Below are 21,391 nucleotides of genomic sequence, written 5' to 3' on the forward strand. Positions count from 1 at the left end.
AACCATTTTTAGCTAATTTGGGGGTTATTTTTTGATAGTTCCATTTCTTAAGTTGATATTCAGGTCAGATTTCTGCTTTGTCTTGTGATAATTTTGATAAGTTGTACTTTTTTTTAAAAGAAGATGTACATTTTATTGAAGTTGTCAGACTTCTTGGCATTAGGGAGTCTGTTACCTTTGATTAGTGACTCTAACACACCTGTTCCTTTATTTATTGCATACCTATAAATCTGTATATATTCTGTACATATTCAGTCTCTTAATGTATATGAAGAGCGTATCTTTGGCCTTTCTGCACAGGGTGTGTATTAGCTCATGGGTTCTCCTGCACTAGGAATGCATTGACCGGGTATAGAGACACTCCCAGACTGCAAACACATCTCCATAGTTCCCAGCGTGTTCGTACCATTAGGTCAGTTCCAGTGTGATATTGGCACCAGGCTTCTGTTTGTAAGGGAGTTTTGGAAGTGGTATCTTTCACTGTTTCTTTGGCATTTTTCAAGCTGGGAGTCAGCCTCACATCCTAAGAGCATGTTCATGGTACATGCTTCCATGTGCAGATGTCCTGTGAAGTTATCTCTGTCCCCTCTAGGGGCAGTCAGCTCCTGACCTCTCTTGAGTCGATTTTTTTTCCCTCCTCTTTTCTGTTTTTGGAAGAGATAGTCCAAGATTGGTATTAATCCTTAAGTGTGAAGTTAAATGTTTGCTTTGTGGTTTTTGTCTATTTTTTCAAACGTTTGTTTATAGATCTGAGTACACTGTCACTCTCTTTATGCACACCAGAAGAGGGCATCAGATCCCATTACAGATGGCTGGAAACCACCATGTGGTTGCTGGGATTTGAACTTAGGACCTCTGGAAGAGCAGTCAGTGCTCTTAACTGCTGAGCCACCTTTCCAGCCCGTTTGTGTTTGAGAATGGGTCTTTCTACGTGGTCCTGGCTGTCCCGGAGCTCACTGTGTAGACCAGGCTGACTTGACTCACAGAGCTCTGCATCTCCATGCCCAGCTGTGAGGCAGGATTTCTAGTGAAGCTGCCTTGATTGACCTTTCTTATTGCAGTTTGATTGCATCTTCTTTCATTTCCTTACTAATTACAGAACAAGTAAAATTAATTTCCTATTGAGAAATTTAGAGCCATTCTGTCTTCAAGTATTTTTTTTTTTTTTTTTTTTTTGGCCTGCCCTATTTTCTCTTTGCTTAGTGTTCTAATTACAAATACACCGTATATTTTTCATAATGTGGATAATTTGAGCCATGCATATTGGGGGTGGGCACATGCTCAGAATCATCCTTAGAGATGCTTTCACTGGCCTGTGTCTTGTGCAGCACCCAGAAAAGGTGAGCAGAATAGAGCTTTGTGCATTTAAAGTGTCTACCTGTAATGAGACACCATGACCAAATCAATTTACAAAAGAAGGCATTTATTTGGGGCTCACAGTTTCAGAGGGTTAGAGTCCATAACCATCATGGCAGGATACATGGCAATAGGCAACAGGCAGGCGTGGCACCGGAGCAGTAGCCGAGAGAGTTTTCCTCTTGCTTCACAAGCAGGGAGCCGAGAGCTAACTGGGAATGGTGTGAGCTTTTGAAACCACAAAGCCCACCCCAGTGACACACCTCCTCCAACAAGGTGACACCTTCTAATCCTTTCCAAACAGTTCTACTAACCTGGGGACCCAGTGTGCATACATGAGTTTGTGGGGGCCATTCTCATTCAAAGCACCCCCGAGGGTCTTGTCTTTCACATAGCCTTCTGTTAACTGTAGAACATGACCTTCCTGTGGACTGTATATGTGTTGTATGGCTGATACTGTCCAAACCAAATTGGGGGCAGGAGTGGTCCGAGAACCACTTGGGTTGGGTTTGGGTTTTTAGGACAGTTCTCACGATGTCAGCCATGCTGGCCTCTTCCCACCGGCTTTTTTGTTTTTGTTTTATTATAAGCTTGGTCTGTATTTGTGTATGAACTATGAAATAGAACGTAGGAGACCACAGGTTGTTTCAGGGCTCTTGATATTTCTAAAGGAAAATGTGGGACATTCATTACTTGACAAGTTTTAGAACATGGATCGGTTAGACTTTTCCTGGTCACTGTATGTGGTGGCAGCTTCAGAGAATGGAGTTGGGCCGTGTTGACATGGTTGCCAATCCCAAGTTCCCACGGACTGTTTTTTAGGTTTATTTCATATCTAAGTTCCATTAAAGTAAAGGACTAGGTCAAACTCCACTACAAGTGTACTCGTTCACGCCTAGCGAGGGGGTTCGTGTCATACGAGGCAGCACTAGAGCTGGCCACCTTGTATACGGTGTTCACCCCAGTGGCTGCAGGGACAGTGTGACACCTGCAGTTTAAATTACTGCTTCAGGAAAAGGAAAGAAGTCAGTTAGATAACAGAGTAAGGGACCTCATTAGTGTAGTGGGGGGTGGGGGCTGGTGTCAGTCTTGGCTGAAGAGAAACTAAAAGTCTTAGTTTCTGAGTTTAGACACAGGACTAGGGTAGGGCACATGTGGAGCTATGCTGAGATTTGCAGGCATCCTCCTCTCTCTGAAGAACAGGTGTAGTGTGTTTGTAGTACCCAGACCTCCAGGCTTCTGGGTCCTGGAAAGGGGATGTGCTCAGGCCACTTTCTGTCTGACGGCCTAACGACACGTGCTTCCTCTTTAGGTTGTACACGGCAGGAACTCTGAGATCGAAGAGCTGAAAGCCATCATTGAAAACTTGCGGGAAAACCAGGAGCAGTTACAGAAGGATAAGGCAGAGGAAATCGAGCAGCTCCACGAGGTCATTGAGAAGCTGCAGAGCGAGCTGAGCCTCATGGGGCCCAAGGTGCACGAAATCAGTGACCCTCAGGCTGGCGGCCTCCACAGCGAGCTGTCCTGCCTGCCGGCAGAAGGCCTGGGTGGACGGGCACTCCGGGACGAGCTGCAAGCCGCGCAGGCAGCCAAGGAGGTCTTCGGCCAGCTTCTGACAGACCAGGCCCAGAGACACAGCCAAGCCCTGGAGGCTCTGCAGCAGCGGCTACAGGACGCCGAGGAGGTTGCTGCAAGACACCTGGCTGAACTAGAGCACTGTGTGGCACTCAGAGAGGCTGAGGTGGAAGCCATGGCCTCTCAGATCCAAGAGTTTGAAGCTACCCTGAAGGCAAAGGACGCAATCATTGTGCAGAGAGATTTAGAGATCGATGCCGTGAACAAGTGGAAAGTGGGCCATTCCCTGGAGCTGGAGGCCATCCTTCTGGCTTTGGCCCACTTCCGTCATGCTCTGGAACAGCAGACCCTTGCCCCCTCAGATGAGCTTCCTGAGCTGCGGCAGCTGCGAATGCAGTGTGCTCGCCTCAGCCACCAGCTACAAGTGCTGTACCGGCGTTTCCTCAAGCGCCAGATGGAGTTGGACCAGTATCATCAGCCTCACGTAGCATCTGTTGGCTGCACAAACCCCGATGCAGAGGCACAGGCTAAACATGATGAACTGGAACAGGACAGTGTCAGCAGCGGGCTAGCCTTGGCTCCCCACAGCCTGGCCGTACAGGTAGGCCTCCATCATTAGGGGCTACGGGAGGTAATTGGAACTACTGTTTCTGTCTTTTGACCTTTAGTGGCTTCTTATTCTGTCCATTGGGCTGCTCTTGTCATTCGTGCCTCCTGGCAGGGCAGAGAGCCTGGGGTTTGGGTCACCGGGGCTCAGTGGCTACCTCTGGTAAGTCCTACTAGCTTTAAAATTATTAACATTTTAAGTCACTTAGTTTTTTGGGTTTTTTTTTTGTTTGTTTGTTTTTGACTGGATCAACACCCTTTAATGAGAACGTTTCCTCAGTAAAGTAAATGCATCTGTGTGGCGTCAGGACTTTGCTTCCTGCCCCACAGGCTTCAGATGCCACTGCACAACCAACTTCCTAGTGCTCCTGAGGCACATGCTGGACATGGTCTCTTCTGTGGGAAGTCCTTGTGGCAGCTTCGGGCTGGATGCGTACATACAGTTTAAGCACTCTCAGCTTTGCGTTCACCGATGGGATTTTTTGTGCATTTGAGGGCTGTGTGCTTCTACAGTCTGAGCATCTTGATCATATCTTTTTCCCACTATGCAGTATGGCTGCCTCCTTGTACGTAAGTATGTGCAGTTTATGAGGGTTCTGGGGTCCCCACCGTATTTTTCATGATCTCCAAATCAGGTCTAGGCTGAAACACTTTATCTGGAATTCTTGGTCCGGTAAATTTGTACCAGTGAGAGATTCTGCACCTTTCTTCATGGTAGTCTGCCTGGAGGCCTTTGCAACACTGAGCGCAGAACCCCCGGCCACAGGTGTGGTAATTCTTCTCTTCAGAGGCGGCAACAGCTGTGTCCGCTCCGAATGTTCTCACTTAAGATTTTTAAAACAATTCTTTCAGTGTTTTGGGTACCATGCATAGTGATACAAAGGTTACTTAGCATGGATTTCTGCCCTGACCCGCCGGACAGTCAGCGGGAACCCAGGATCACCTAGGAGAGAATGGGGGAACAATAGGAGAGAAGAAGTCCAGCAAGTCAAGTGGTCTGATCAGGCTGACAAATTTTTATTTTTTCACATGCTAGTTTTATACAGGTAGAAGAAGGAAATAAGGCATGGGAAAGTAAGGCATAGGACTACGGGAACTTTCCAGCTAACGGACTTTTCACAGTACCCTTTGTGGAGAATTACGTGGGGAGGGGGACGACCCAGGTGCAGGAGGGATTGTTCTGCCAAGGAGGATTCGTTGCCTGGGTGACTGTTCTACTCGGCTAGCTACCTGACCAAAGATAGATCACCTATTTTCTGGGAAAAGGCCTTTATTGTGGGAAACAGAAACCTAATCTATGTAAAATGGTGTTACTCAGGCTAAGGGAATTTCTTAATTCTGCTCCTGGCAAATTTCATGGGGTTTTGTGTGTGTTTTCTAAATAATCCTATAAATAAAATAATCCTATCCTATTTTGAGTTCCTTCATTGTGGAGCAGACTGCCCTACCCAAGCTGTCTTTTAAAAATGTTCCAGTTTGACTCTAAGTATAGCGTTCAGGATTAGCTGCCCTACCATTCCCGCCCTCTCCTTTTGCCAGTGGCTCTGCCCTGGGGCTCCCTACCCCAGGCCTCTTCCCCCGAGTACAACCGCCTGCTGTGTCTCTGCCCGGCAGCAGCTCTACTGCTCAGGTGTCTGAGGAGCCGCCAAGCCACATCTGAGTCCCTGACTAACCCAGCTCCAGCTTCAGAACATTGGCTCGCAACCCATGGGTCGCAAGACTCCTTTGGGGTCTAATGACCCTTTCACGGGGGTCACATGTCAGATATCGTGCATATCAGATATTTATATTATGATTCATAGCTAGCAAAAGTATTTATGAAGTAGCAGTGAAGATCCTTTATTGCTGGGGCCTCACCCCAACATGAGGAACTGTATTAAAGGGTCGCAGCATTAGGGAGGTGAGAACCGCTGCTTTAGAAGCTCTCTGTGTGAAAGACCCTCGTCCAGAGGACCTTTATCTGAGGGGACCCCAGGACCCAAGAATCAGCCGAGACCACTGGCTGCAATCAGCATGAGGGTTTATTTGATCAAAGTACACAGGTACCTGTGGGCACAGTCTCTCAGAGGACTTGCGCGCCGGACAAAGGGGCAGTCCCCTTTTTATAGGGCTTGGGGGGCAGAAGCAAGGTACAGAAGCAGAAGCATAGCAACAGGGTTCTAATTGGTTAGTTTAAATGTGGCCAGGGAGTGAGCCCAAGGACAGGGCTCTAAGGAAACAGCTCCTGATACCAGCTGGGGCTGCAGCTCCTGAGAATAGTTGCCTTGGGCTTATCTAAGTGTGGGAACTATGGCAGAAATATGGCTTTAAGGAGGCAACTCCTGGTACCAGTCAGGCTGCAGCTTCCGAGGATAATTGCTTTGGGCTCATCTAAGTATGGGGACGGTGGCAGAAATATGGCTTTAAGGAGACAACTCCTGGTTCCAGTCGGGGGCTGCAGCTTATCTGAAAGCTGGGCTTGTCTGAGTGTCTCCCTTTCTTTGTCTATTGCTAGCTGGCCTCTCACCGGTATCTTGCTTGGCTACCTGGGACCCTGACCTAGCCTGCCCCGTGTGTGCACAGCCTTACAGACATGGCATTTACTGTTGCTAAGCGGGGGTCTTTCATGTGTTTTCTCTGGTCAGAGATAATCTATGGGTCTGCCAGAGTCCTTGGGACACTAAAGGATGCCAGCCTCCATGAGGTGGAAGGTGTGATGTCAGCATGCGCAGCCCCGAGACTGGAAGCAGAGATGCTTTTAGTGCAAACTGCAGCGCCCTTGAGCATGGGGAACAGCAGGGTTCTTTGGGGGGACACAGGCTGAGTGGCTCAGGATGAGGTGGGCTGGCCCTGCCCTGCTCTGCTGGGCCAGGCGCCGCAGCTGGGCGGGTGCATCATGACAGGGTTGCTTGCTTCTCCGAGGTGGGAGTATCCATGGGCTGCATCCTCCTAGTGGAGTCTCCTGAGTCCCTAAAGCCTGTTATATTGACACTCCCTGTGCATTCTGAAGTCTCTTACAAGCTTTATTTAAAGAAGTTTGCATAGGTAACTTTTGTTCATGCGAACGTTAATTTTTTTCTACTTTCTGAATCCAAAAATCCTGGAGATTTTAAACCATGATTCATTTTCATTTTGTCCACTAGTGTCTCTTCAGCCCCCCACCCCCCAATATTTTTTACTTTAAGAAAGGGTCAACGTTTACTCTGGGAAAGAAGGGTTTCTTGGGAGACCTTGGCTTGTGTAGGGTCAAACTTAATGAGGAAACAGGTGGCAGGCCTTACCAAACCCCGTGGTGCGGTGTGTCAGTCACAGGTACCTCTGAGAACAGCGTCCTTCTGGTGAGTGAGGCCCTGTGACCTGCTCACTGATGCTTACAAAGCAAGCCCATGCCTCATTAGCTTACTCAGGAGACTCAAAATACTCCTAAAGCTGGCTGGTCTCAGAACACTCGTGACGTTTCCCAGAACTCTGCTCCACTCCTGTGTGTGAGAACGTGAAAGGGTTAGAGATGCACACTTGACTAGACCGAGGCTAAGAGCAGGTACCTGGACCTGCGTGTGCTCTGATTCTGAGAGGTGTTTGTATCCATCTCAAGCCCACTGAACTCTCAGGGAGTCCACGCTGTGAAATCTCTCACCCCCAGGCTGCAGCAGATTCTCCTACACTCTTATGTCGGCTCTGCCCACGGCACCACAAACAGTGCCGGGTGCCTGCTGTCAAGGAAACTCCACATTATAGCAATTACAGTTGTTTGTTTTTCAGTGTTTGGATCGAGTTTTTTTCTTCAAATCAAAACAAAACCCCAAAACCTCATGATTTACAGACCTTGGTGATGATGTTTTTTGTCTGTTAGGCAAAAACCAAACCAAACAAAACAAAAACCCAAAAAAACCAAACCCCCAAAACCACAAAACACAAACAAAAAAATTTATCCTAACTTCCAAGCTTCAATTCTATTTTTTATGCCATTAAATAAACTTGACATCTTGAAGATTTGTTATGGGTCCTGCCCATAGGTGTTCATTTTCTGAAAATAGTTCAGAAACACTAGAAAAATAGCTGTGAGGTAGGTGTTTTGTAACTCACCTGTTCATTTGTATATTCTCCTCCCTCACAGGCTGAGGAAGAACAACTGGAGGATGGTTGCCTGGGCAACGCCAATCTCATAGCCCAGGTGAGACAACTTGCGGAGAAACTGGACCACCAGGTGCATTCCATGGCCTTCAGGGACACCGGCATGGAAACTTCTAAATTACAGCCAAACCTGTTGGAAAATGGTTCAAGTCATCATTGTCATAATGGTGAAGAAAGCAAGCCATTGTCTCCCGATGCTGTACTTAAAACTGCCAAATCCTCGTGGGATGTATTTGATGTTATTAAAAATCAGGATTTGTTGGCCCAAACTGAGATGCCAGATTTCCCCACTCAAGAAAAGCTAGCGTCACAAGGGGGACCTTTCTCCTCCCAAGCCAGTGTGCACAGTGCCTCCCTCCTCCCTGGGGAGGCTGAGCCCCAGAAGGACCCGGTGAGGGCGCTGGACCTGTCTTCCTGGAGCTCCCCCGAGGTTCTCCGGAAGGACCCATCCCTGGAGCATCAGCACAGCTTGCCCCTGTCACCGGGCATGGGAACAGTGAGCTTGCACAGTGTGGACATCTCCTCAGACTGGACAGACCCTCTGCTGCAGGCTGATGTGTCGGGGCTGCTTTGTTACCCGGGCAAGTCTGCAACAGGCCAGGCCCCGCTGTGGGTGGTGGCCCCTTCGGCTGAGAAGCACCATGTGGAGAGGACAGTCACGGTAGGTGTCTCCCCACCCTCCCTGTTGCAGACATTTGTGGGCGGTCAGTGTTTTCGTAGGGTGCATCACAGCAGGGCTATTGTTGGCTCATCTGACAGTAGGTGCCTCATGGTCACCGAGGAGCCTGGTTTTCCGGAAGAAATCAGCCCTCCAGCTGACTGTCTTAGGGACCCTTAGATCATTTTAGTCATGTCTGAAACAGAGATAATTGCACTTCTGAGAACTTTACTTATGTGCCTCAACCGATGTTAGTTCTAAGTAATGCAGTCATAAGTCTCATGTGGTTTACAGAAGGCCTCCTTGTCTAAACTGCTTTAGGTTTTGTATGTGTATGTGTGTACGTGGAGGTCAGAGGTTTCTTGTTCCTCTGTTACTTTCTATCTTATTTTGAGACAGTGTCTTTCACTGAACCACAGCTTCCTGCCTGGGCCTGTCTCCAGCTGGTCAGCAGGTCCCAGGAATCTTCCTGTCTCCACCTTCCAAGTGCTGGGATTGTGGTGAAACTCGGCACAGCACCCTCCCTGGGGTTTTATGTGGATGCTGGGGAGGGGACTCACTCTGCCGTCTAAGGCACACAGGCCTAGATTTATTATAGTAATAGTCTCTGTGTGCGCATGGTTATGGGATCCCAATTAAGTTTAAGAACACTTCAATTTATTGTTTTTTTAGTTCAATCGCATTTTTCTATTTTAAAGTTTTTTTTTTTTTTATATGAGGATACATTGGGGCATACATGTTATCCAAGATACCCATATACTATTATCTATGCACAAATTTTAAAATTTGAGATATTTTTGTTAGTGGCTGCTTTATAAAGGTGGGTTTTTTTAAAGTTATTTTCTTTTCTGTGCATGTATGTTTGCGTATAGTGTGTGGACGTCAGAGCAAATCACCTGTGAGTAATGGCCTCCCATCATGTGGGTCCCATAGTTTGCACTCAGGTTGCCAAGCATGGCTGCAAGTGCCTTTCCTTGCCGAGCCGTCTCCGTCCCTTAAGGATATTCCCAGTGCTGACTGAGTTATCGGCAGCGCGTGTTGCCAGCATACCCCGCGTATTTGTGTGTCCTGAGTGCTTGGAGCTGGGTTCTCATTGGGAAGCTGGTATGTTCTGACCTTAGTACGTTTTCATTTGTTATTTACCGTCTTGTGACCTTACAAAAATCTGTCTGTCTAATAGGAGAAGGATGTCGAAGACTTTATCGTAATATCTTTGGATGCTCAAGAAGCGTTAACATCCCCTTCTCATGAGTTAGCGAGAAGAAGCGATGGGAGTGGGAAAAGTGAGTCCACCACATATATGTACATTTTATTGTGTGCGCGCTTTTAGAGTGCCGGGTACTACAAAGGTCCCACCAGGCCCTCTAACGTCCAAATGCGCTGACCACCTTTCTTCTTGTACCTTGAGTATGAGTTGCCAACGTGCTGCTGGTTGTCTCCTACGAGTGTCATCGTGTTTTGTGAGGTCCTTGGGTCTTACGCAGATTGTGCCCACTGTCCCAATAAGTGCCCTTCACGGTGAAGACAGGAGAGAAAGAGCAAGTCAGGACTTCGCTTTCCCTGCCTCCCGGTCTGCATGCGGAGCAATCCGTCTGCTCTCTGGACTTCAGACACTGATTTTCAAGAGCAGACGTGGGAGCTCTTCACGGGGTCTGGCTTGTTCTTGAGGTTGAGCGTGGGGTGTGGGTTCATTATATCAGGCGTTTTATGGGATCAGCTTGGACCCCATGGTTCACAAGTATGTCTTCCAGGTCTCCTTTCAGAGGGTGGAAGCCCTGGGAACATCTGTATTTCTGACCTACCTCCCTGTTCTCTTGTTGCCAGGTCTGTGGTTTTCATTAAAGACGGTGGGTCAAACTGGGATCTCCTCTGTTCATAACTTCCTCTTTAATGGCTTTCTTGTCCCAAGTCAGGATATAGGGGATGTCTCAAGTTGTGATTGTCTTTTTCAAGCATTTGAAAGCATAGGAACCTAAGGAAATGCAGTTCAGATGCAGCAGATGGCTGGAACAGTTGAGTGGCCTGAGGTGGACTCCATGGGTAACTCTGTCTCGTCCCCAACATGGGTTCAGCCTGTGTTGGACTCAGTGGGGACACCTGTGCCTTAGTATAGGACTTATTGTCACATCACATTTGCTGTTTAAAATAGCATCTAGGGGCTGGAGAAAAAGGTCAGTGGTTAGGAGCACTGACCGATCTTCCAGAGGACTAGGGTTCAGTTCCCAGCACCCACATGGCAGCTCTCAGCTGTGTGTAACTCCAGGATCTGAGAGCCTCAGACAGACAGACATGCAGGTGAAACACCAATGCAGATTCAACAAGTCAATAAAATATTTAAAACAAAATCGCATCCAGCCAGGAGTGGTGGCTCCCACCTTTAATTGTGGTACTTGGAAGGCAGAGGGGCAGGCACATTTCTAAGAGTTAGCACGTTAGTCTGTGAGGCACGGATGTCACCTCTTGTCTCCCCTACCCCAGGCTTGAGAATGAGTGTCTGGGCTTCCTCTGTGCGTGTAAACTGCTGCTTCCAAGATTTCCTCCTGTTTGCTGTACTTTCTTCCCAGTGGACTTTGGTATTAGTACTTCCCTTGCACGTCTGAGTGTCTGCTGACCTCATTCAAGGTGGAGATCTGATGCATTTGCTCGCCGTGGGTCTGGAGCTGCTGCCTCACCGGTACTTTAGGCTTTCCTAGGCTTTCCTAGGCTACAGGCCTGAAGAGCCAGCGTTCATGCTCCCAAGGACTTGTACAGCCCCTGACTATTAGATGTCTGGTGTCACAAGATCTGGACTGTGTGCAGTCCCATTCCTATCCCACCTCAGGTCAGGTCCATCTAGAGTGGACACTGCTGTTCATCCAGCTGTTCCCACCTCCTCTAGGCTTGGTGTCCTGTCTGTCCACCACATTCTTGGTCCCTGTGCTGGGTGCTGTGTCCCTGGGCCTTCGGTATAGTCTGACTGCTCCTCAGTGCTTCCTGGAGTGTGGCTGTCACTGGGGATGAACAGGCACATGTAATAACCCCGAGGTTTATGTTTCAGTCACAGACAGATAACACATCAGACATGCAAAGTGAGCTTCTCCTTCCTCACTCATTTTCCTCCGACTTGTGTTTGTGGAAATTGTTGACACCCTTGCCTGGTGCCAGTAGGTGTTTATGTGCTGTGACTTGCTGCACCTGTATTTGGAAATAGATGTCGTGGCTTCAACCCCTGACCCTGTGTGCTCCTAGGTGACGGCCCAGACATTGCTACGATGCTGACCATGGGCTCAGAAGGATCCGAGGCTCCCACTGATCTAGTAGCTGTTGCTACTGTCCCTTGCTCTAGAAGGTTTGCCCAGTCACCAGGAGCAATGAAGGAGAAGGAAGTTCAAACAAAGCAAATGAAGGTAATAATGTCCAAGAGTATTGTCAGCTCCAATGACATGGAAAAACCTGTCCCTTCCTTGTTTGCTAACTTACACCTGTACCGGTTCAGATGTTCAGCCTTAACCCACTGGTAGGCTACACTCATCCTGAGCCATCACAGTATGGAGTCTCACCTGACAGCCCTCCTGTGATCCCATGCCAGTCCACCAGGTGGTGATAGCCCCCTAGGTGAGGGTCTTGATGATTCTTGCCTGAGGGTCTCAGAGCTGCTTGTTCTGGTTGAGTCTGAACTCTGGGGGAGAGTACTGTTCTCTTTAGAGGAAAGGAAAAAGCTACTGGTTGCCACTGAGCAGTTAAGTCATTTATGGCCGACAGTGATGTCAACATGGCTACATAAGTCAGTGGCATCAGCTTGATATGGCGTCTTATTGAAATAATAGCAGTATCCCAAAACAATGTTTTGTTTTATAACTGGGACTCATGATGTAACCCAGCCTGGCCTCTAACATCGTCTGCCTAGTGCTGAGATTGTAGGTCCCACTGTGTGTCTCTTGTCCATAGTAGCCAGAAGAGAGTGTCAGCTCCCCTGGAATTAAAGTTGCAGATGGTTGTGAGGTGCTGTGTGGGTTCTGGAAGTTAAGCCTGGGTCTTCTGGAAAACCCACTAATTCTCAGTCATTGAGCCACCAGTAAATTAAACAGTTTTAATGTTAAGAATTCCGAAATTAGTTCAAAGTAAGCTTTATTTTATTCCCTTGAGGCTGTAAACCAAGGGACTGGGGAGATTACTTAGAAATTCCACACTAGCATGAGGGGCAGAGGGTCATCTCAACACATAAAATAAGGGTGTGGCAATTTGTATCTGTAATCTCAGCAATAGGTATTGCTGGGGTTTGCTAGCCAGCCACTGTAGCTGTAGGTCCGTGAGTTTCTGTCGACACACACACAATCTCCATACACATATCTATACGAGTGTGTGTACACATACACACACACAGAGAGAGAGAGAGAGAGAGAGAGAGGGAAAGGAATAACTTTCTTAGGGTTACTATTGCTGTGATGAAATACCATGACTGAAGCAACTTGGGGAGGAAGGGGTTTATTCAGTTTATGTTTCTACATCACAGTTCATCATCAAAGGAAGTCAGGACAGGAGTTCAAAGGGCTGTAGGCAGGAGCTGATTCAGAGGTCATGGAGGAGTGCTGCCTACTGGCTTGCTCCTCATGACTTACTCAGCCTGCTTTCTTATAGAACCCTGGACACCACCATTATTCTGTGGGTCACACCATCCACAATGGTCTAGTATATCCCCCATTGATCACTAACTGAGAAAGTGCCCTATAGCTGATCTCATGGAGGCATTTCCTCAGCTGAGGCTCCTTTCTCTGTGATGACTCTAATTTGGTCAAGTCGACGCAAACCCAGCCAGCACTTATCTTTGCTTTATTCTTTGTCTCTCCTAATTTACATATGGTACAGAACACCGTTCAAGCAGCATAACAATAAGTTTTTATTTTCCGTGCAGGAGTTGAGGTGTGGTCGTTGAGTGTGTGGATGATGGTTTGGGGCTGGAATGTCTTCCCTTCCTGATGGGTTTTTTCTTCTGCAGGCTTTGCTGCAGATGGTGTTTGATGAGAGCCACCAGATACTGGCCTTGTCCGAAATCCAGGACCCTTCTAGTGCACTGAGCAAGGGCGAACCACGTGACCTGGATGGCTTCCCAAGGGACAGGCAGGCCCTTTCAGAGGTGACAACTGACAGAGGAGAGAAGGTAGGAGACTGCTGGTGCAGTAGATGAGGAGTTACGTAAGCACAAAATACCCAGCAGGGCAGCTCCGTGTAGCTTTGGGCCTTTCCAGCCCAGGGCCAGCCCAGCAGCAGAAGCAGGAAGGAAGGTTGCCCATAATGTTTGTTATGTATCGTGTGGTGAAGGATTGCCACATTGTATGTGGAGGTCAGATTGTGTGCTGGAGTTGGGTTTCCCTCCTACCGTGTTTTCTGAGGATTGAACTCAGGCCATCAGACTTGGGCACAGGAGCCTTTGCTGCTGAGCCACCTTGCTGGCCCCTGATATCAGTATTTTTTAGATTATTTTATGTGTATGAGTATTGTTTGCATTTATGTTTGTACACCACATGTGTGCCTGGTGCTCACAGAGACCAGAAGAGGGTGTCCGACCCAGTGGGACTGGGGTTACACACAGAAGTGAGCTAACATGTGAGCCTTCTGGAGGAGCAGCTGGTGCTCTTCACCACTGAACTGTCTCTCTAGCCACTAATGTCAGTGTTTATTATTATTATTATTATTATTATTATTATTATTATTATTATTACTATAGAATTTCATACATGTTTTGGTACCATTAACTCCCACCCTTAACTCTTTTTCAGATTCATTTTGCTTTTCTTCTATACCCAGCTTTGTGTGTGTGTGTGTGTGTGTGTGTGTGTGTGTGTTGAGCATTTAAAACAGGAAGCCTCTGGCACTGAGCCTGAACCCCAGCACCAAGCCTCCTGTTTTGCATTACAGGAATCTTTGGAAACACATCTTACATGGAGCGAGGAGCTTTTGCGGGCCATACGGGAAGCGTTTTCCAGGGAGCAGGAGAATGCTGAGCTGCAGCCTAGACCTTATGGGTCAGACCTAGGAGATTGTAACTCCCTGGTCAAGAGGCTGGAGAAGGTTATTCAAGAGCAGGTGAGCAGCAGCCTTCACCCTAGGCTTTGATTACCACCTTCCAGAGAGCGTAAGGGAGGCCATCTCTTTGGAAAATTTGCCCTACATGTTTTTCTAAACTTTGGAATGTGGTGACCACCAACCGGCTGAGAAAACCTTGTGCAACATCATGCTTTCATGTGTATCAAGCAGGTTTATATATTAAATTCTCAACCCACAAACCCTCTACACAGAGGACCTGTAAAAACCATTAAAAATATTCATGTTTACCTCTCGCCAATGTAGACCACCTAGATCTAGATCCTCCTTCTCCAGCTCCATCTTGATTGCTCCTCTTTTGTTTTCCTATCCTTTTCTGCCTACCTCTCCACTGTCCAATCATGTGTCACCTTAACATCAGCCTACACACACCTAGCAAAAGAGCAGACCCTTTGGGCTCTCCTGAGTCCAAGCACACTGCACACGGGCTCGGGGACATTAGCATGGTAGGACAATAGGAATCCTGTTTGTGTCACTGGGCACAGATGAGAAGATGGACAATCTGCAGTCCAGTGTGAGGCGTGCCTGCCTTCTGCCTCCTCACTGGGTTCTTCCACCCAGCCTTCACCTCGCCTGCTCTTCCCTTCCCTCCAGGGAGACCTGCAGAAGGTCCAGGACCACCTGTGTCTGCCCGACAGGCGCAGCCTGCTAGCTGAGATTCAGGCCCTGCGTGCTCAGCTCCGCATGACACACCTGCAGAACCAAGAGAAGCTGCAGCAGTTGTGTGCGGCCTTGACCAGCACAGAGGCCCGGGGGAGCCAGCGGGAGCACCAGCTACGCAGGCAAGGTGGGTGCCCCTGCTCCTGCCCCTCCGTGCAGTTTACTCCACCCCTGCCCTGCTAGCTCCTCCGATGCAAAGGAATTCCCGAGTGGGTGCCAGTGTTTGGGACTCTTGGGATCTCTCAGTGGGGTTCAGGATCTTGTCGTACGTAAGTTTTCACGTTGAGGGAGGTTTTTATGAAGGAAGTTTTATTGTTTGTGAACAAATGGTCTGTCTCCTTTCTGGCTGTGTACTGCTCAGGCCTTCAGCATGGCAGCCTCCCTCACAGTCTGCTGTCCTCCCTTCTGCTTCCGTTGGGTTTCTGACTACCCCTGTGCTAGGCCACACACATGCATGTGCCTCGGCTAGACTCAATTTTTCGTCTGTTTATAAGAGTCCTTCTCTGCAGTATTGAACCCTTTTTTCGATTCTCATGTTGGCAAAGCACTGGCCTTGCCGGACCAGACTGCATGCCTTGTGTTTTCAGAGGCCTGTGCAGTCTTCCTCAGGTTTTGGGAGAAGTTCTCAGTAAGCCACCTGGGCCTTAGTCCGTCTCTGTTGTAGGTATATGGTGTGTGAGGGTGGTTGTTGTCTCAGGTGTCCACCAGGAGGCCACACCTGAGAACAGAATGGGCCCAGAAGACAGGAAAGTGTCCCCGAGTGGCTTGGCTCCCTTAGACGTAATGGATCCAGTTCACAGAAATACTCACAGGAGCCCATCTCCCCGAATCAACGTCATTTATAACTTGACTGAGTTGGTGTGGCACACTAGGGACTCGTGGATAATGCGCTGTCTACTGTTTCAATTCTCAGTTGAGCTCTTGGCGTACAAAGTGGAACAGGAAAAGTGCATAGCAAACGACCTGCAGAAAACCTTAAGCAAAGAGCAAGAGATGGCGAGCGACGTGAGGAAGCTCCTGGTGGTGGAGCAGAGTGCCGTCCAGGACCTGAAGTCCGAGCTGCATGCCTGCAAGCAGGAGAACACCAGCCTTCTGGAGTCGCTGGACAAGGTGCAGCAGGAAGTCCTGCGGCTCAGGTATGGCCATGTGACGTGGTCCTACAGTGGAACTTCATCCTCTTCGGCCGGCAGGTGCAGAGGGGGCTTTGGATTTCCATGTGACACTGGCGGGAGGGATGCCTGCCTGAATGTCCCCTTTGCACGGGGCTCACTGCCACCATTGTCTCTCCCTCCCAGAGCCATGCTGGACGGGAAGGAGAATGAGCTGAAGGTTGTACTCGAGGAGCTGGAGTCTGAGCGTGGAAAGGGGCAGGCCCTCCAGGCCCAGCAGGAGGAACAGCAGCTGCGGTACCTGCAGAGGGAGGGCCAGAGCTCGAGGGCCCTGGAGGTGACTGCCTTTCTTGTTCTCTGTGTGCTGGGCAGCCCGGTCAAAAGAATGCTATATATTTATTCATTTTATTTTTGAGTTTATAAAATAATTACATCACTTAACCCTTCCCTTCCCTTGAATGCTTTCTGTAAATCTCGATTTGCTCTCTTTTAAATCTGTGGCCTGAATTCAACCTGCTTGCTCTGTAAAGTGTTACTTGGATATATATTATTAGGGCTGACCATTTGGTATTGCTCTTTGCGTAGGGTCGAAGCCTCATGGTCTATCCCTATCCACTTGGGCCTTCCTCAGCTCATGTTTAGGTAGCCACGTTGGTAAGGCTTTATAGGTTAGGTGTCTCCAAGACCCAGCCTCACAGTAACTCTGATCTCTGGCTCAGACCATCTTTGTGCATCATACGCAGTGGGGGAGTGGGTTTATAGATGTGTCCACATGTATCCATGGCCCTGCTGCACTGATTGGTTTTCTCCATATGTTGCAAATAAAGTTCCCTTAAGGGGCGAAGGCTACACACTTCGGAGCACAGAGCATAGGGGATTGTGCTGGTTTAGTAAACCAGTGGGCGTGCTTTCTCCTAAGAGCCATGACTTCACCAGCCCTGGGTAATTGAATTGGTTAGGTTTCAGTTAATAGCTTGACTCCTTGACTTCTCCAGACATCCTTACTGTTATTTACCCTCCTTCTGTATTTTTCTCCCTCCCTCCTCCCTGATTAATGCCCCCTCCCTGCACAGTGGTGGTGGTACACGCCTTTAATCCCAGCAGTCAGGAGGTGGAGGCAGGTGGAATCTGAGCCAGGCCTGCATAAGGAGAACCTGTGTCTTGAAAAACAATAACCAAAAAGCCCCGTCGTTTTTCCATCCCCTCTATCAAATCACATGTAGCCATATTTCCTCTCTCCAGTCTTTCGCTCCGACCCCAGCATGGTTTCCTTTTACTTTGCTGGTGTCTGAAATGACTCCATGGTCCATGCTCACCGCTGACTGTAGCGAGGAGCTTCAGAGGAGAAAGAGTCCGTGATGGTTGTGGTTGGTTGCCTCCCATGATGTGTGTTATCTCTTCGGGGTCCGCGCATCTCCCTGCAGTGCTCACGATCTCGTCTTATTCCACGGTGTATACGCACGTTTCATTGTCCGTTAGTCGGTTGATGGACATGTAGGCCGTTTGTTCCTTAGCTGTTCTGAATGGAGCAGCAGTGAGCGTGGCCAAACAAGCATCTGTGGAGTAGGATGCTGAGCCCTGTGGGCCTGCGCCCGGGAGAGGTACAGCTGGGTCACATGGTGGGTTTACTTTTAGCCTTTCACGACTTTCCTACACCGATAACCCTGGTGGCTGGACTGGTTTTGTCAATTGGGTTCCAGTTCCATCTTTATTTCAGTTTGAGTCCTGTGGTGTTTCTGTCTCCCTAGTAGATTCTCTTTCGGTCCTGGAATGCCGTCATTTCTGTTTTCCTGGGTGTCACTGGGCATTTCTTCTCCTCAGGTTCTTCCTTCTTTCTTTCACTGACTTGTGTCTGTTCTCAGATGAAGTTAATGATTGTCTTTGAAGGCCTGTTTTGTGGTTCCTCTGGGTATTTCTCACTGGCAAACATGGCTGTGACTGGTAGAATTTGGAGAGAAGAGACTGGCTTCACCTTTCCCACCTTTCCTGTGATGAGATCGGACATGTGGGCTTGATTTCTTAGTTCTAAGTCTGACACGGATAGAGCAGGTAGGGGCAGAAGATAAGGTGCACAGGCAGGTTGGGCCTAGAAGTTGGAAATGGCTAGTGTGATGTGATATCAGACAGGCAGAGGGAAATGGCTGCTGTACAGTTGTGCCTCCAGGTCTGATCCTGGACTGTGGGGTATATCTGGCCGGGGCAAAAAGTTGGAAGTGGTGTGGGAGGGACCTGTGGGTTTAGAAATAGAGTCCTGTCAGAAGCATAGAGATCAGTGGCTATGCAGGGTGCTCAGACTAGTTCAGGACACTGGGTGCGTAGGACCTGGCTTAATCTCGAAGCTTGGGTAGGATCTAGACCCTGGAGAAGGCTGTGAGGGGATCGTTGGAATTCAGTGCAGAAGGGACCTGTGCTGTGGCAGGCAGGAGTGTTGTAGAGCTGGATTGTAGCTCAGGCAGGAGTGACCAGACGGAAACACTGGATGTGGGATCTGGGCTATACGTGGCAGGCTGGAGAGATTGTACACGGAGATGCCAAGAGAGCGTCATGGGCTCAGCCCTAGAGATGTGTGACATCTGCCGGAGTGGAGAGGATGTGACACAGAAGGGAGCTGTGGTGGTGGCAGGTGAGGCAGCGCCTACAGTGAGCAGGGCCCAGGCAATCTTTAAGTAGAACAGTCCCCGGCACTGGGACTTTACGGCAGCAATGGTATACCGGCGGCCTTGTTGGTTGTTCCCAGCTATGGTTCTTGAGACCTCTATTGTTTGTTTTTGTTTTTACTTTTTAAAGTTTTTATTTAATTTTTGAGAATTTTGCTGATTAGAGTTTTTTTCCCTTACCCAACATCATATTCTTTCTCTTAAAAAGAAATAAGAAGCACAAAAATCATGGAGTCTGATTTGTTTTGGTCAACTACTCCTGTTCATGAGGCCTGCCTGGAGTGTGGTGTTTGTTCGTTGAAGCTTTTCCTCCCAATCACTTAATTCCCAGAAATAACGATTCTGAGACTAATTATTTATTAATACGTGCTTAGGCTGTAATCTTTCCTATGTTCTCCAGACAGCTGTTACCTTATTATCTGTTTTATTCTCATCTGAGTTCAGCTACATGGCTGGTTTCCTTGCCTTGTTTTCTTATGTGTGCCTCCTCAACATTCTGCTTTCCTTACTCTTTCCCAGAATCCTCTCATTCCTAGATGTCCTACCCCCTATTTCCTGCCTTAGCTCATTGGCCATAGGTTTTTTTATTGACAGGTGATACTTAAGAGATTCTCTCTACAAGTACGGCTGTTATACCCAGTGTCACACAGCCTCCTTGTAGCTGTCTCGGTGAGGCATGGCATCCGAGGTCTTCATGATGCAAATGTGGTAAACGTGCCAGCTGCACACCTCATGTTCAGTGTCCTGGAGCTCGTGGTCTTGAGCTGCAATGCATGACTTTGAGCATCCTCATGTTGTGGGATTTCTAAGAAAGGGAGAAAGATGTGTGCACATACTTTCTCAATGCTAATTCCACACAGTATTTTATCCACGCAGTCCTGAGTACAGTTTTACCCATAGGATAATTTTCAGCATTGTGATTTCTGAATTAAAAGCGTAAATAAGAAAACAATCTAGATCCTTGTCCTTTTGACATGAATTGTTACCATCTCGTTTTTTGCCCACCCATGCAGGAGTTGAAAGTATCTTTGGAGAAGCAGCTTGCTCAGAATAATCAACTGTGTGTGGCTCTAAAACACGAACGTGCAGCCAAGGACAACCTGCAGAAGGAGCTGCAGATTGAGGCCTCGCGCTGCGAAGCCCTGCTGGCGCAGGAGAAGGGCCAGCTCTCCGAGCTGCAGAAGAGCCTAGAGGCTGAGCGGAACCGCTCGCTAGAGCTGTCAGAAGCCTTGCAGCATGAGCGGCTCTTGACGGAGCAGCTGAGCCGCAACGCGCAGGAGGCCTGTGCCCGCCAAGAGACACAAGTGCAGCATGCTTTATTGCGAAAGCTGAAGGCAGAGAAGGCTCGTGCCTTGGAACTGGAGGCCATGCTTGAAAAGGTGCAGAAACAGGCTGCCCGCACACAGCAGCAGCTGGAGTCTCAGGCTCAGGAGCGCTGCATAGAGCTCAGGAGAGAGAAGGAGGTAAGTGGCAACCTGAGGTCGGCCGTGGACGCCTTGCGGACCCACAAACAGGAGCTGGGATGCTGTCTGGAGAGAGAAAGGGAGAAGGCAGCTTGGTTACAGGCAGAATTAGAACAGTTATCCGCCAGAGTGAAAGAGCAAGAAGCGCAGAAGGACTCAAGGAGGATGGAGAGGAGGTCGAGCCGTACAGACCTGGACAAGAGGAAGTGGCAGAGAGACAAGGAGACGCTGGTGAGAGCAGTCCTCCAGCGGCTGATACATCTTTACCACCCACCCCTGAACGACTGGAGGTGGGGACAGTTCTCGGGGACCTGTTCCTGGCCTCCCTCCTGTTCCTCTGTGCTGTCACCACACTGCGGCTCACCCTAGCTTTGTAACAGGCTTTACAGTTACAGGTGCCAGTGTGCTGTTGGTCCAGGTATTGCTCTGCTCTTTGGGCTCCCTGCGAGTCTTTGTGAATTTGAGGATGATCTTTTTTGTCCTTTTTAAAAATTTATTTTGTTTATTTTCACCATATTTTCAAGTTCATGGACAACGTGGTTCTGCCATTTTCACACAATGTGTGTCATACTTTGCGCTCACTCTTTTCTCTCTGTCTGTCTCTGCTTGGTGTCTTTCCTTCCCTAGGATCCCCTCCACCCCCCTCCCCCGCCTTCCCCTCCCCCATCCTGCCCCCCTCCCCCAGTCAACTTTCATGATCTCTTTACACTTATATATATGTATGTATGTATATGTATATAAATACATATGTTTACATATACGTCTGTCTCTGTGGTATGCTGACGTGAAATACATAAGGTGTACACACTCTGAGGAGTTTGTCTTAGGTTTAGTTTTCTGAAGAGCTGGACTGGTTTTCCCTGAGAGCTGCTCCAGTTGCCATTGTCCCCTCCTGCCCTGCATTCATCATTCTTCTCTTACAGGCCGTCACCGTCGTGGTGTTGGGGTGGAAACTCAGAGCATTTTAAAGTAGCATTTCCCTAATGGTTCAGGATGATCCTTGACCATTTAGATTTCTTCTCTTGCAACTGCCTGTCCAGTGGATTAGAACATTTCCTGGCCGGGTAGCTTGGCCGCTCAGTTTGTGCAGTTCTTCATTAATGCTAGACATTC

General features: G+C 48.5%; 1 protein-coding gene and 1 pseudogene across 3 annotated transcripts in view; one reads left to right on the forward strand and one right to left on the reverse strand.

The window, feature by feature from the left end:
* The window catches only part of PCNT (pericentrin), an 82,379-nt gene that overhangs the window by 42,642 nt on the left and 18,346 nt on the right, over positions 1-21,391 (forward strand). Inside the window, exons 25-34 of one of the 2 annotated variants that reach the window (XM_080938104.1) lie at positions 2,669-3,532; positions 7,634-8,311; positions 9,489-9,591; positions 11,537-11,694; positions 13,284-13,445; positions 14,204-14,371; positions 14,984-15,176; positions 15,963-16,185; positions 16,345-16,495; positions 19,829-20,509. In XM_080938104.1, the coding sequence (XP_080794230.1) occupies positions 2,669-3,532; positions 7,634-8,311; positions 9,489-9,591; positions 11,537-11,694; positions 13,284-13,445; positions 14,204-14,371; positions 14,984-15,176; positions 15,963-16,185; positions 16,345-16,495; positions 19,829-20,509 (3,381 nt within the window). The remainder of the gene's footprint in view (positions 1-2,668; positions 3,533-7,633; positions 8,312-9,488; positions 9,592-11,536; positions 11,695-13,283; positions 13,446-14,203; positions 14,372-14,983; positions 15,177-15,962; positions 16,186-16,344; positions 16,496-19,828; positions 20,510-21,391) is intronic. The other variant, XM_080938105.1, reaches the window with a different exon arrangement.
* Positions 3,842-7,610, reverse strand: LOC308436684 (large ribosomal subunit protein uL30m-like; annotated as a pseudogene). The gene is made up of 2 exons: positions 7,603-7,610; positions 3,842-4,319 (listed from the first exon to the last, which is right to left on the reverse strand). The product of its transcript is annotated as a large ribosomal subunit protein uL30m-like (transcript).

Source organism: Micromys minutus (genome assembly GCF_963924665.1).
Source record: "Micromys minutus genome assembly, chromosome: 25".
NCBI classification, from domain to species: Eukaryota; Metazoa; Chordata; class Mammalia; order Rodentia; family Muridae; genus Micromys; species Micromys minutus.